Source organism: Coregonus lavaretus, assembly GCF_964263955.1.
Source record: "Coregonus lavaretus genome assembly, chromosome: 6".
Taxonomy (NCBI): Eukaryota; Metazoa; Chordata; class Actinopteri; order Salmoniformes; family Salmonidae; genus Coregonus; species Coregonus lavaretus.
This window is the reverse complement of record NC_139993.1, coordinates 9453265-9465368: the sequence shown is the minus strand read 5'-3', so window position 1 is coordinate 9465368 and position 12104 is coordinate 9453265. Positions and strand designations below refer to the sequence as shown.

General features: G+C 47.8%; 1 protein-coding gene across 1 annotated transcript in view; it reads left to right on the top strand.

The window, feature by feature from the left end:
* The window catches only part of LOC311130362 (U3 small nucleolar RNA-associated protein 18 homolog), a gene marked incomplete at its 3' end in the record, with an annotated part of 96604 nt that extends 84805 nt beyond the window's left edge, over positions 1 to 11799 (top strand). Inside the window, exons 8-9 of the mRNA XM_084163087.1 lie at positions 8935 to 9056; positions 11656 to 11799. Of these exons, the coding sequence (XP_084019213.1) occupies positions 8935 to 9056; positions 11656 to 11799 (266 nt within the window). The remainder of the gene's footprint in view (positions 1 to 8934; positions 9057 to 11655) is intronic.
* Between the last annotated feature and the right edge of the window lie 305 nt (positions 11800 to 12104).

Sequence of the window (12104 nt, the reverse complement as noted above, 5' to 3'; positions counted from 1 at the left end):
AAAATACTCTGACAGAGATAGTTCCCGCTCCCTGCTGGCCAATCAGAGTAGAGACTGAGCAGGTTTAGACTTACTCAGTCAATCCGTTGGCGCACAGGCTGGTCCCAGTCCCTTGGACACCCTTCCCCACTATGGCACACTGTTGCCGGGCATAAGTTGTTATCATAACAACCTGTAGAGTCAGCACCCATAGACACCGTTCCACTGTACTCTATGTACCTACGTTCAAGGACGGTTCACAGATCACAAAGAAGCAGTGTAGTCTAGTATTTGGAGACACAAGTTCTTATCTCCCCCTACTCCCTAAAACAGCTCCTCACATTAATCACAGCTTGTTAGGTGAAACAATTTATATCAGTACAGTACAAACCTTTTATGCTTTAATCATTAATGCATTCTTTCTAAGTTAGTCATCCCATCCAGTTATGAGAAAATAGATCCCCAAAACGGGGTGTGGAGATCTTAACCTGTGGTTGGAATGGATTTAGTATACGGCAAGAACTATGTCTAAAGAGGACTGTTATGCCTGTGGGACAGCCAAACCAAGGTTAACAACTACTCTGTTCCCCTTATTAGTACAAACCTTTTATGCTTTAATCATTAATGCATTCTTTCTAAGTTAGTCATCTCATCCAGTTATGAGAAAATAGATCCCCACAATCCCCCTTTTCACACCCACTGGGTGTGAACCCAAAATAAGAAAACACAGGGTGTCATTCATTAAAATACAATACAAACAAAATGGTTAACTTGAATAATAAGTCATAAAACACAGGATTAATAGAACACAAAACACAAGAATATTAAAACATAAAACACAAACAGGGAAGTAAATGTTGACCCCCTTTAGACTAGGGTGGGATTCAGAAAAATTTTAAGAGAAAATTTTGGATTCCCTCTGTTGACACCATTTACACTCCAAATAACAGTTTGAACAGAATATAAACAACCCTGAGAATAACAGGATATGGAAATTAAATCACATTAAAAAAAAAAATAATAATAATAATAATAATTTTAACACTCTATTTCTCCCCTCCACCTAACCTCCAGGCAAACCATGGATCATCCAGCTTGGTCTCAGAGTCAGTAGCAGAGTCATCCGCATCATCCTGGGCCGGTAACAACGGCATCATACCTGACGCCTGCACCACTCCTACCACTGACTTCCTGAGACAGGGGATGATGCAAGCAGCACAACACATTAACAGCAAAAACACAATCACTAGGGTCAGAAATCCAGTAACCACCATAGAAGAATACTTACCGAACCAGTCACTCAACCAGGAGAACAGCCCACCACTCTCCACTCCAGCCATGCTCTTCATTTCTGCTGACAACTTATCCAGGCCAACAAGGGCCTTTGTGATGCTCCCGTCAGAAGTAGTCTTGTTAGGAATAAACGTACAGCATTGTTCCCCAAACATCTTACACACACCCCCTTGGTTAGCAAGCAACATGTCAAGTGCTAGTCTATTTTGCCTAGCCACCCTAGAGGTGGCCTCTAGTTGTTCGGACATTCCAGTCAGGGCAGTGCGTGTGTAGTTAACAAATCACTGTTGGTTATAATAGATGTAATTTATCCAAGATCGCTGTTTAGCCACATCTATGGCAGGTCCTATGATTGGCAACAAATGCCACAACCCATCATTCCTGTTCGGTGCCTGGAACTGTAATGGTATTCCCACAGGCACCCCAACAGGTTAGAGTGGATCTCTTCTCCTGCTGACCATGGGGCACTACGTCTCCCCCGCCTCATTCTCTCTCTGTCTGGGGCTAGCTGGGCAATCCCCAAAAGTTGGTCTGAGGAAACATCAATAATGGTCAGTGGTACAATCAAACTAGCTAATGCACACGTGCCCTGCCAGCCCACCTTTAGAATCGGGGTTAGCTTTCTATTTGGCCCACAGATCCACCACACATCAGCCACCCCCTTTGTCTGGGTTTTACCCTCTACTGGCCAAGTGCTGTTCATAGTTACATTCACAGCACAGTCCCCTGGTGGTAGCCTACCATAGTTAACACCCTTACCTGTTCCAGTAATGCAACTGTAATTACCTCCATAAGCCTGAACTCCCGCAGGTGCCTTTTGTGGGGGAACCTCGGGGAAAATCAAACTTAGGGCTTTGCACAGGTTGGTGTTTGACAGTGAGTGATCCCTAGGGCCTGTTCTACCTCTCTCAGGTGTTCATTCTTGAAATGGGTACCATTGTTGGAACGGATCATTCGCGGGACTCCAAACCTTGGAATGAGGTCTTGCCTCAACCACTTAATCACGGCCTTTGCGTCTTCTCTTGCTGTGGGGATGGCTTCCACCCATCTGGTGAATCTGTCCACCATTACCAACAGGTACCTTTTTCCTTCCACTCTGTTGTCCTGTCCCATGTCCGTGAAGTCTATGCAAACGTCTTGAAATGGTGCATCAGTGACAAAGTGACAAAGTGACACTTTGTTGTTGTATTGTTTGCACACTTCACAGCTCTCTGATGTCTCTCTTGCCATGTCCAACATGTGTGGATGCCACCATGCTTTCTCAACTGATTTTGTGACACTTTTCCATCCTCCATGAGCCTTCTCATGCTCTTCCCTTAAGATTGATCTGAGGAGTTTTGCAGGTCCCACTGTTTTTCCTGTGTGAGATCTCCAAATCCCATGATGGTCTTGCCTTGCTCCCTGTCTGCTCCATACGTTCTGTTCGTAGGCGCCTGCTGCTTCTTGCAACTGTCTTACTGTGTCTGTCGTCAACTCCTCCTGTCCTTGAGTGGCTGGTTGCACCATCTGCTGGGCAGTGTATCCTCCTGCATCCTTTGCTGCTTGATCAGCCCGATCATTTCCTTCACGCACTCTGGTGCTTTCTCTGCTGTGACCTTTGCACTTCATTATTGCCACTCGTTTGGAAGCTGGATTGCATCAATTAACTTCTGTACTTCAACCTTGTGTTTGATGGGCTCATTTGAGCTGGTCACAAATCCTCTCCTCATCCACTGTGGTCCATCAATGTGTGCAATGCCATGTGCATAGGCAGAGTCTGTGTAAGATGTCCACATTCTTTCCTTCACTTAGTTGTAGAGCTCTCCTCAACGCCCTAAGTTCAGCTAGCTGTGCTGAAGCTTCATTGGGACCAAGTTTCTCTGCTTCCATTACTTAATGTCCTCCTTCTGTGTCTTGTTTCACCACTGCATAGGCAGCAGTGTTTCCTTCCTTTGGGTCCTTTGACCTGTAGCAGCATCCATCAGTGAACAGGGTGATTTTGTTCCCCTCCAAGGGTGAGTTTTGCAGGTCCATTCGGACTTTGATCTGTTTGGCTGCTCTATCCTCACAGACATGTGGTTCTCCAAGACCCATACCATCGGTCATATTGGTTGCTGTTGTCACATATGTAATGTGCTTTGCAGTGATGGCCTTTGTTATGCTGGATTTTCTTTTACTGGACAGTGTGAAAAGTTTGGAGCCTATAAAAGCGGTCACCCCATGATCTGTATTGATTTCAAGTGGATGTCTCATCACAATGTGGGCTGTTTTACCAATAGCTTTTGCAATGGCAGCCATGTGTCTGGCACAGTCAGTTTGTCCTGTTTTAATGTTGTCCCGTTTCGCGCTGTAGTAGTGTAACACTCTTCTCTCCCCCTTTTGTTTCTGATACAGGATGGAATGTACACAACCATCCTGCTCAGAAACATCCAAACAGAATGGCGTGGTGTAATCGGGTAAGGACAGTGCTTCAGCCTGTGCTAGCGTCTGTTTGAGTTGGATTAAAGCTGCCTCTGCCTCTGGAGTCCACTTAAGGACTGCTGTGAGGTTTCTGTTTCCTGCTTCTCTCAAGATTGCCCGCAGTGGTTCCACTTTAAGACAGTATTCTGGCACGTGTGTTCTGCTGTATCCATTAAGGCCAAGAAATGACAAAAGGTGTTGTACAGTAGTGGGTTTGGGATGTTCCAAGATGGAGGTCCTCTGGGCCACAGACACAGCTTGTCCCTTCCGGGAATACGTAAATTGCTGCCCTCTGTAGGTAAATGCAAAAAGTGTCTGGGACTCTGGATGTAATGGGATGCAGAAAAATGCATTGGCGAGATCCACAACTGTAAACCAATCTTGGGTGGGTGAAATGTTCTGTAAGGCCAGATATGAGTCTGGTACAGGTCGAACATCTGGTACAGTTACTTCGTTGAGTGGTCTGAAGTCCTGCACCATCCTCCATTTCCCAGTGTCACCTTTCTTCACTGGAAGGATGGGTGTATTCCACGCAGAATAGGTTGGATATATAACCTGTCCTTTTTGGAGTCCTGATATCGTAGGCTCAATTCCCCTCGTCTTCTCTTCACTGAGAGGGTATTGAGATTTGTGAACTGGGACAGTGAGTTCACTTTCCTTTCGAATGGAGACAACCACTGGTTCTACATCAACCAGCCCCACATCTTCAGCACTTGTTGTCCACAGTTCCTCTGGTAGTTGATTGAAAATGTTAGGAGTATCCGGATGATCGGTCATCTCCCTGCCATGGTAACGTGATCTCCTCACAACCTCTGGTTTTGACACATCATCCACATTGAGTTTAATTCTCCATACTTGATTTCCATCAAGGAATGCGCTTTCCACTTTGTAACAAGAGGTTTTGTTCCACCGTAGGCAACTTGCTGCCTTTACTGCAGGTCCCAGAGATCTTGCCTCATATCCAAATCCCACGAGAAGGGTAACATGCGGCACAGAATCACTAGGAAGAGCAAACCATTTGTCTGTGAGCACCACGTCTCCATCCATGACCATGCAGCTGGTAGCCACCCCTTCTTTGAGTATGTACATATGATTGCTGGTCACAATCGGGCGCCTATCGTCCATTTCCTCCTCCCAGGCTTCATCATATGCTTCATCCAAGTCCCTTGTATAGTTCATTGTCATGTGCGGAGGGTCCTCAGGTGGATTGTATGCATTTAAGGTCTGTATCCAGGCCTTCCATAGTTGGAACTCTCTGCATACTCGGGGAGCATCAGGGTCAGTATCCATGAGCTTCAGCCAGTAAACATATGCTTCCTCCTCATCTTCCTCGTTTAGGTGTGTTCCCACATATAGCATGTGAGGGGGGTCGGAGAGTTTTTCCATGATTACTGGCATGAGTTCATCAATGGGCGTGATGGATGCGTGTAGGCCCTCCTGGTTACAATAGATACTACATCCCAGTTTGGAAAGCAGGTCCCTCCCCATGAGCCCCAACTAGCATTCCGGGTTGTATAGTAACTGATGGGTAACCTGTAGGTCATCCCATACAACCTCCAATGGAACTGTGTATGGCTTTCTCATAATAGCCCCAGAAACCCCAGAGAAAGCTTGTGTTTTGGTAGTGAGTTGATATGTTGCTTGTACAGAAGACCATGTACATCCTGTATCAATCAGCATATTATGTTGTCTTCCTTCAATCAAACATGTCACTACCGGCTCTGAACCTGGTGGGAAAGTGTAAATGTTGGTGGTGGGATCCTTATGGGTTTCTGGGCAGCTTCATTGGTAATTGTGTTCGTCACCCAGCCATGACATGCTGGGCAGGAGGGCAGCGTTAGGCACTGCTGGGTCTTGTTTTCGGTTCTGCTGTTGTGGTGGTTGGTGCTGCTGGACTGGCATTCCTCCTCCTTGCCAGCTTCCCCGTCCTTGCTGGCATCTCGGTGCTTGTCTTCTGGGCTGTCCCATGTAACCCCTCCCTCTTTGTTGTCCCTGGCTTGGGAGATAACAGTGTCTTGCCAGGTGGCCATGCATCCCACAGTTAAAACACCCTTGGTCAACATATCTAGGGGTGTATCCCTGTTGTCGTGGCGGTACATAGGGTTGCTGGTATGCGGGTGCACCATATCCAGGAGGACCAGAAGGTGCCATCATTCCCGTCATTGCCTGTATTACAGCAGTAACTGCAGCAACAGTATCATTTCCGGGTGCAGGAGTGGTAGGATTAGATGTTGGGGTACTGGCTACCACCATTTGTTTTCCTGGCTTGTCCTCTGTCAGTTGCTTCTTCAGAACCTTCTTCTGAAGTTGGTTGAGTTCATCCTCTTCCTTTCGCTTACCCTCTCTCTGTCGTTCCACATGGTGATTTAGCGAGGAGTGGTCGGGAGATGTTGTGTTTTCTCTAGCAGGAGGTAAGCTTGGCTTCTTATATGGTGTTGAGTAAAGCTTAAACCATGTATTTAGATTGTAGGTAGGTATTGTAGTTAGGTATTGTAGGTAGTTTACTTAGCTAGTTATTGTAGGTTATTGTAGGTAATTATTGTAGGTAAGTATTGTATTCGGCGGAGCCCGGCGAAGCACGAGGCTAGCTAACCCACTACCTGGACCAATAAAGCTAGCTAGCTAGCGGGTAGCTACTGGTAACTTTTAGCAACTGTGGATAGTTGTTTCCAATGTTATTTCACGCTTAAGAGTACCTGTAATTAAGCCAGCTAGCTACCTACCATTCAGCTGTTTTTCTAACCTCATTATCCGAGGCATTAACGTTAGGTAGTTAGTAGCTACTGTACTTAATTACAGCTACTGATTGCAGAAGACCAATGTCTTCTTGTCTGCCACCCAGACAGCTGGCGTCGGGTAAGTTTGGCTTTACACATAGCTTGGGCTTTGTCGAGTAAGGCTTAAACTATGTATTTAGATTGTAGTTAGGTATTGTAGGTAGGCATCGTGGGCTGTTGTGCTAGCTAGCCAACATTTAATTATTGCTGCTTTATGAAAGGAACTAGACACGGACACGAATTATCTGTTTAGTGTGTTAACACACTATTGGTAGTTTGTTGTAACCAAGTATTGGTGCTAAACTGTGTGTTATTGGATGCTAGCATGCTAGTTAGCTATGGCGTCATAGTTAGCTAGCTGAATAAAGTAAGTTGAGTCTATTCCTTGAAACATTGAACCGCTGTAGTTCACAACAATTCTAATTTGGAAGTTCTAAAGTGGAAGTTGGGAGAGTTTTATTCGGGTGGTTCAGTGAAACAATTATAGTTTCTGAGGTGGAAGTTGGGAGAGTTATATTTGGGAGTTTTGGTGAGGGAGGCCCTACTCTCTCCTTTCCCAGATGTTTAGTTCATTTCATTCCGATCTCCTCTGCATTATTGTAGCCATTTGCTACAGCCTGTCAACTATGCCTCTGCCTATCCCTGTTCTCTCCTCTCCGCACAGGCTACACAAACGCCTCACACCGCGTGGCTGCTGCCTCTCTAACCTGGTGGTCCCTGCACGCACCCCACACCTGGAGTTCCAGGTCTCAGGCAGCCTCTGGAACTGCCGTTCTGCTGCCAACAAGGCTGACTTCATCCCAGCCTATGCTACCCTCCGGTCCCTCGACTTCCTGGCGCTGACGGAAACATGGATTACCACTGAAAACACTGCTACTCCTACTGCTCTCTCCTCGTCTGACCATGTGTTCTCGCATACCCCGAGAGCATCTGGTCAGAGGGGTGGTGGCACAGGAATCCTCATCTCTCCCAAGTGGACATTCTCAATTTTTCCCCTAACCCATCTGTCTATCTCCTCATTTGAATTACATGCTGTCACAGTCACTAGCCCATTTAAGCTTAATATCCTTGTCATCTATCGCCCTCCAGGTTCCCTTGGAGAGTTCATCAATGAGCTTGACGCCTTGATAAGTTCCTTTCCTGACGATGGCTCACCCCTCACAGTTTTGGGGGATTTCAACCTCCCTACGTCTACATTTGACTCATTTCTCTCTGCCTCCTTCTTTCCACTCCTCTCCTCTTTTGACCTCACCCTCTCACCGTCCCCCCCTACTCACAAGGCAGGCAATACGCTTGACCTCATCTTTACTAGATGCTGCTCTTCTACTAATCTCACTGCAACTCCCCTCCATGTCTCCGACCACTACTTTGTATCCTTTTCTCTCTCGCTCTCCTCCAACACTACTCACTCTGCCCCTACACAGATGGTAATGCGCCGCCGCAACCTTCGCTCTCTCTCTCCCACTACTCTCTCCTCTTCCATCCTATCATCTCTTCCCTCTGCTCAATCCTTCTCCCTCCAATCTCCTGATTCTGCCTCCTCAACCCTCCTCTCCTCCCTTTCTGCATCCCTTGACTCTCTGTGTCCCCTATCCTCCCGGCCGGCTCGGTCCTCCCCTCCAGCTCCGTGGCTTGATGACTCATTGCGAGCTCACAGAACAGAGCTCCGGGCAGCGGAGCGGAAATGGAAGAAAACTAAACTCCCTGCCGACCTGGCATATTTTCACTCCCTCCTCTCTACATTTTCTTCATCTGTTTCTGCTGCTAAGGCCACTTTCTACCACTCTAAATTCCAAGCATCTGCCTCTAACCCTAGGAAGCTCTTTGCCACATTCTCCTCCCTGCTGAATCCCCCCCCCCCCCTCCTCTCTCTCTGTGGATGACTTCGTCAACCACTTTGAAAAGAAGGTTGACGACATCCGATCCTCGTTTGTTAAGTCTAATGACACTGCTGGTCCTGCTCACACTGCCCTACCCTATGCTTTGACTTCTTTCTCCCCTCTCTCTCCAGATAAAATCTTGCGACTTGTGACTGCAGGCCGCCCAACAACCTGCCCGCTTGACCCCATCCCCTCCTCTCTTCTCCAGACCATCTCCGGTGACCTTCTCCCCTACCTCACCTCGCTGATCAACTCATCCTTGACCGCTGGCTATGTCCCTTCCGTCTTCAAGAGAGCGAGAGTTGCACCCCTTCTCAAAAAACCAACACTCGATCCCACTGATGTCAACAACTACAGACCAGTATCCCTTCTTTTTTTTCTTTCCAAAACTATTGAGCGTGCCGTCTTTAGCCAACTCTCTTGCTATCTCTCTCAGAATGACCTTCTTGATCCAAACCAGTCAGGTTTCAGGACTGGTCATTCAACTGAGACTGCTCTTCTCTGTGTCACGGAGGCTCTCCGCACTGCTAAAGCTAACTCTCTTTCCTCTGCTCTTGTCCTTCTAGACCTGTCTGCTGCCTTTGATACTGTGAACCATCAGATCCTCCTCTCCACCCTCTCCGAGCTGGGCATCTCCGGCGCGGCTCACTCCTGGATCGCGTCCTACCTGACCGGTCGCTCCTACCAAGTGGCGTGGCGAGAAGCTGTCTCCGCACCATGTGCACTCACCACTGGTGTCCCCCAGGGCTCAGTTCTAGGCCCTCTCCTATTCTCCCTATACACCAAGTCACTTGGCTCTGTCATATCCTCACATGGCCTCTCCTATCATTGCTACGCTGACGATACACAACTAATCTTTCTCCTTCTGATAACCAGGTGGCGAATCGCATCTCTGCATGTCTGGCAGACATATCAGTATGGATGACGGATCACCACCTCAAGCTGAACCTTGGCAAGACGGAGCTGCTCTTCCTCCCGGGGAAGGACTGCCCGTTCCATGATCTCGCCATCACGGTTGACAACTCCGTTGTGTCCTCCTCCCAGAGTGCGAAGAGCCTTGGCATGACCCTGGACAACACCCTGTCGTTCTCCGCTAACATCAAGGCGGTGACCCGATCCTGCAGGTTCATGCTCTACAACATTCGGAGAGTACGACCCTGCCTTACACAGGAAGCGGCACAGGTCCTAATCCAGGCACTTGTCATCTCCCGTCTGGATTACTGCAACTCGCTGTTGGCTGGGCTCCCTGCCTGTGCCATTAAACCCCTACAACTCATCCAGAATGCCGCAGCCCGTCTGGTGTTCAACCTTCCCAAGTTCTCTCACGTCACCCCGCTCCTCCGCACACTCCACTGGCTTCCAGTTGAAGCTCGCATCTGTTACAAGACCATGGTGCTTGCCTATGGAGCTGTGAGGGGATCGGCACCTCTGTACCTTCAGGCTCTGATCAGTCCCTACACCCAAACGAGGGCATTGCGTTCATCCACCTCTGGCCTGCTGGCTCCCCTTCCTCTGCGGAAGCATAGTTCCCGCTCAGCCCAGTCAAAACTGTTCGCTGCTCTGTCACCCCAATGGTGGAACAAGCTCCCTCACGACGCCAGGACAGCGGAGTCACTTACCACCTTCCGGAGACATTTGAAACCCCACCTCTTTAAGGAATACCTGGGATAGGATAAAGTAATCCTTCTACCCCCCCCCCCCCCCCCCCCCTCTCTAAAAAAAAATAGATATTGTAAAGTGGTTATCCCACTGGCTATAGGGTGAATGCACCAATTTGTAAGTCGCTCTGGATAAGAGCGTCTGCTAAATGACGTAAATGTAAATGTAAATGTGTTGTGCTATCTCGGTGAATTCCGGAATCGATTTTGCGGTGATTGCCACAACTTTTTCACATTCAACTTGAGCCTGATCCGGGAGTCCCCCCAAGCAGTTTGTTAGGAAGAGGTGCTTCATGGTGTCTTTTCCTGGTTCTTCATTCCACGCTTGCCTCCAGAGGCACTTAGCCCTCTTCATGTATGCTGGTATGGTTTCATCGTCATTCAATGTCAGAGTTCTCATCAGTTCGGGTCTGGCCTGGGTAGGATACTTCCTCCTTATGGCGTCCCATACGTCACTGCGGTGGGGGTCAAATCTTGTAGCCGACCCCACTTGTCCTCTCAGTCCCCCAGAGGTCATTATCTCTTTGCATTCCTGGTCACCCATACACCTGTTCATTACAGTAACCATATCACCTATGGTGAGTTCATCCGCTGCGGTGAGACTCTCAAAAGCCTTCACCCATCTGTGTCCAGATTCTTCAGGTTGGGGGAGACTGTCCACCAGTGTCTGTATGTCTCTGTAGGCCCATGGCTTGTAAACTGAGGCCCCCCCTTTGGTCTCCCTCAACGGGTACTGCCCCCCTTTGTGTCCTTCTCTGGACTGGGCCCTGGCTCGGGTGTGGTACGCGGGTCCATCATTGTTGTCCCATATGTCTCCATCAAAAGCTCCACATATGAGTTTTTGTTGTTTCACTCTTTCCTCCTCACTCTCTTCCCCGTCTCTGAGGTCAATACAGTGTCCCCTTACTGGTGAGCGTTCACTTTCACTTCTGTTTTTGTTCGCTTCGAGCTCCATCTTTAACTTGTGCAATTGTGCTTCCTGGTGTCGTACTTCCTCTTTTATCATCTTCAACTTTTCCAGTCGTTCTTCATCTCTCTGTCTCTCAAGTCTCTCCCTCCTTTCCCCTTCTTCAGCATCCTTGTTTCGTTGCCACTCCCCCTGGGCTAGACCACCCCTTACGTTTCCTCCAGTTAGGCTCATTCTCTCTTCCTTCTCACTCTCACCATCACCGTCAACACTCCCTCCTCCTTCTGTTCCGCATCTGCTCCCCGTCTCTCCCTCGATTCTACTCAGTTCAAACACTCCTTTTTCTAGCGCTTTTGCAGCTTTTAGAAGTACATCCACTTCTCCCCTTCTGTCAGTCATATCACTCTTTCTGACCCACATTCCTTCTTCCTCCTCATCAGTCCTTTGTTGATAGTGGACTTTTCCCGCTATATCCAGAACCGGAGCCATTGTTTTTGGGTGGTCGTCATATGGTGGTGGCGCTGTTGGTAGGGGTTGGTATAAACGGGTCCTTTCCTTCTGTCCTGTTTTCTCCTCCCACAGTTTCTTCAATTTTCCAAGCATTGCTAGGCCAATCCGCTCCTTTAGCTTTGCTTTCTCCATTGCGTCTTTAATCTTGCCACTGCCGGGCTCTCCTTCCATTCACCTTCTGCTTTCTGGGTTTTCCGCTTCAACGTCTCCAGTATGCTCCCTGGTTCGCCTTCTACAGGCACGCCATCGGGGGACAGTATACAACCATCGTCTATCCATTCCTTATAGAGTTTCTCTCCTCGCCTGCTCCATTCCCTTCCATCTTTTCCTCCGTTTGTTTCAAGTGTGGATTTTAGAGCCTTCAATATTCTTTCCGCTTCTCCACTGGTAGTCATGTTTTTCGTTTTAATTTGTAATATTCGTCCGTTATTTAGTTATTTAAAGTACGTCTATCTATTTATTTAAATCAAATTATTCCCACCTAATTAGTTAAACTCGGTGCCAGATTATTTCAGCCTAATTATTTGAAAGCAGTATTCTTACAGTGCCACACATCAAATGGTAAATCAAAACGAATAAACCAAAGTGTTTCAATTATTTAACCAATGGTTGTTATGTCAAATCAAACGCCACACAGCAAATGGTAAATCGAACGAATAAA